Source organism: Hylobates moloch, unplaced genomic scaffold (genome assembly GCF_009828535.3).
Source record: "Hylobates moloch isolate HMO894 unplaced genomic scaffold, HMol_V3 SCAFFOLD_2926, whole genome shotgun sequence".
NCBI classification, from domain to species: domain Eukaryota; kingdom Metazoa; phylum Chordata; class Mammalia; order Primates; family Hylobatidae; genus Hylobates; species Hylobates moloch.
The window spans coordinates 3,831-7,411 of record NW_026655201.1 but is presented as its reverse complement, the minus strand read 5'-3'; the positions used below and the strand labels follow the sequence as shown (position 1 = coordinate 7,411).

At 39.8% G+C, this 3,581-nt stretch overlaps 1 protein-coding gene across 1 annotated transcript; it reads right to left on the bottom strand.

Moving 5' to 3' along the window:
- Positions 1–513: 513 nt before the first annotated feature.
- FOXR2 (forkhead box R2) lies at positions 514–3,305 on the bottom strand. The gene has a single exon (XM_032148289.2). It carries the CDS (start codon positions 2,991–2,993, stop codon positions 2,058–2,060), a length of 936 nt encoding a protein of 311 aa, XP_032004180.1. The 5' UTR covers positions 2,994–3,305; the 3' UTR covers positions 514–2,057.
- Positions 3,306–3,581: the final 276 nt, after the last annotated feature.

The window sequence follows — 3,581 nt, the reverse complement described above, 5'->3', positions numbered from 1 at the left end:
AATAATAAGATAAAATAAAATTAAATTAAAAAAAAGAAAAAATACGGCAGAACAAGCTCTATAAGCACTGTCTTATTTTCTTTTGTTATCCAGAATTCTTATGATTCTTAAGGCTCCCAGAAATTGGAAGCTGAATAAAGCATCTCAAGTTTCCTTTATTTTGCACTCGATTACAGAAATTTATAGTTTTTAAAAAAGTTCCTCTGAGGGTATATCTGGATCATCTGACATTACTCAAGAAGCACCATATCCAGCCACTGGTTTTTTTCATGCAACCAGAGAGCAGAAATAAGGATCAGAAAATACTGAATAGAGTTCAAAGCTCAGAGGTACCAGGTTGCAGCAGAAAAATCCAGGTCTAGTTCTAAAAATGAAAGTTTGTCTTGTTTGAGAAGTTTACAGACTAGGCATATTAGAAGTGTAGTTTGTGATAAAAATAGTCTTATTAATTTCACATCCTGCTCTTTTACTGGTGTTAATCTGGGAGAAAAATGAGAAGCAAATGGTGACTACTTTTATGCTGAATATTTTATTAATTCCAAGGTATTCTCTTAACTTGGACTTTGCCTTGTGATACAGAAGTAGCATTTACATTTTTTTTCAAAAACTAGTTTGCATACATTGTTTTGTGGTTTAACCTAAATATACAATTTTGCATGAGCTATAATAGATCATTACAAAAATGTGAACTTTCAAAATAGTTACAATTATATTGAATTAATTGCTTTTGTAGCTTACAGGCGTTTTTGTACCCCCACTACGTAGGTTTTGCAACTAAATTTATACCTAAAAGTCTATTTTCTCCTGGATATTTGATAACATCGTTGAAGCAAAAAGCTATGCTTAAATCTGATAAACAAAAGGTTATTTGCATAGAAAAGATGTTAAAGATAATTTTGAAATTAGAAAAACAAATACTGTAGTGTTTGTTGTTGCTGATGGTTTGTTTCTTTTTTTGTTTTTTAGCAAAACACCACTGATGTCTCTTGGCTCCCAAAAACCCACAAGATGAAGTCCAAACACCTAATAGTTTCCTCTTAGTCACTCACGGTCCTCATGTAGTTAAGCCACGCTGAACTTCATGCCATTCCCCCAAACACTCCATCCACTTTGTTCACGTTGCCTCTGTAATGCATCCACTCCAGTTTACCTACCCAGCAAATTTCTATTTATTCTTCAAAACTAGCTCAAAATGTATTTTTTCCAATGCTTTCCATGTCTTTCCCAGGAAGAATGTCTCCCCATTTCCATATCAATTTCTCACAACTGTTCCATCATATTTACATTATAAATATGTCTCCCACTAGTATCCCTCAGCTTTTTATCCTCAGCATCTAAGATGGACCTTGACACATTAGCATATCCTCAATAAAATCTTGAGAACTAAAAAGAATGGAAAATAAAGCTTTATCATCAAAAGACTTGGGATTAATACAGGAATATTTCACACGAGGCTCAACATGCAAACTAAAAGTAGCTGTTTAGAATTATTTGTCAATATTGGAATTGGATGACAAAGAAACAAGGCTTAGAAGTCCAGGGTCAGAAATAGAAAAGTGAGGTTCTGAAGGATAAAATGGGTTACTTAAAAAGGAGATGTAGCTGATGAATGGTAGAGGGGGATACTTGATTCTCCATCACAAGTTAAATTCTCTTCACATGGCACTCGAGGTTCTCTATGGCCTGGCTCCATCCTGCCTTTTATGCTTTATATTCCACTGTTCACTTTCATGTGTGAAAATACTCTCTATAAACAAAATCCCTTTCTTTCACAAAACACACCCTTCTTTCCTTAGTTTCTATGCCATTGTTTCTAGGATTTTCTTCCTTTGCTCAAAATGTGGAACAACAGCCACTCTCCTCATGCGACTTTCCATGACTCTCCACCTGGATTTAAGTTCTGTCTCCCCTGTACCCACCTCTAACTTTACTTAACACCATTATTGTAACAGTAGCTAAAGGCAGGCTTGGCACCAACCGGTTTAGAGATTAATGAATGTCAGGGGATAAGTAGGCACAGTAAGGAAGGCAGTGTTCCAAAAAGGAGCAGTGGTATTTCAAAGATCAAAGAGAGAGGTCAACAACTCTGGCTGACTCATGCACTCTTGGATTCTCTCCCTTTGAGCAGAGGCTAAGGCACGAGTCTCCTCCCAAAAGCGGCGGTGCCCCTCCTTAGTGAGCTTCCAAAGGCAAGAGTGAGGTCTTGCATTATCTTCATCCTTAAGGCTGTCTGGCACCTTCTCAAAGCTGTCCAGGAAGCAAAGGTTGTAATGAATGGTGCTCTTCCAGCCATCCGGAGCTGTCCAGAGAAAGGGGAAATGCTGTCGGGTGAAATTGTAGATCTCCTGCACACTGAGGCCACGGTGAGGGCTGTTTCTTAATGCTAGGGCAATAAGGTGGCTACAATTGAGAGGGGGCCTTTGCCAGGACTTCTCTTGGCTGTTGATTTGCAATAGTTTTTGGCTCTGGAAGCACTTCCTTTCAGGGGACTGGAGGGAGTTGTCCCCTTGTTCCTCAGCCTCCTCTTCTGTGGGCTCAAAGTCACTGGGGGAATGGATACCCTGCTTCTGTAAAGGAGACTGCTCACTGCAGGAAGATGGCAGAGACTCTACCACTTTGTCCTCTGAGCAGTTAGACTCTTCATCTTTTAGTGGGGGCTGAGGGAAAGGAGAAATGTTTGTCAGATCCTCTTTTCCACTGGGCTTTGGGGCCTCCTGGCTGCCAAGGGGGCACAGGATATTGGGGTCCACCCACATCCACAGATTGGGTTCACAGTGAGGACCATCTTCATCAGGACTGGGTCTCCTCTTCTGAGGCATCTCTGGGGGCTTCACTACTCGGACTCTGTATTTGGCAAGGATCTGCTCAGCTAAAGAGCACTGGTCTGTAATACAAGGCAGAAATAACTCATTCCCCATGTCCCAGTCCAGCAGCCCTGGGACCTGGCCATGGAGACTGTACCAAAATTCACAATCTTTTAGTTTTAAGTCCATCTTTAGTGGAGAGATAGGTGGAGAGAGACTTCTGAAAGAACAGAGATCTAGCAGGCACTTAAAGCTGTTGTTTGGGCACCATTTTTTTATGCAGTGTATCTCATCTAGGGAGCTTATCAGTAGGCCTGCTAGAAGCACTGAAGAAAGAGGCACCAATGTCTCACTGATTCGCAGTCAGACCTGGAGAAACCTCAGCTTTCTGGAACAAGGCTCAAAACATGGAAGTAATAAAAAAGAGCTTTTGAGCAGAAAAACATTTTTAGGTGGAGTTCTTCAGCTTTGATTGGAAGCAGAAAGTCACTTCAAGAGGAATCATAAACAATTATGTGCAAACTACGGTGACTTGCATAACAGGTGATCATCTTGCACATATTTAAACTCTTGATGAGTTCATTTAATGAAGGAACAAACATATGTATAGATCACATTATATTTCTGAGTCTTCCTTAATGGTTTTAAAAATCATTTCATTCATCGAGTGCTTTTGGATTTCTGTTAAGCGCTTTCACGTAGATGATCTCAACTGATTTTCATTACAGCCCTGCAAGATAACATGGTATTATTAACCTCATGTCACAGATATGGCAA

What these genes read in the sequence shown, in the direction of transcription:
- FOXR2 (XM_032148289.2), bottom strand. Translation starts at nt 2,993, where the DNA reads ATGGACTTAAAACTAAAAGATTGTGAATTTTGGTACAGTCTCCATGGC.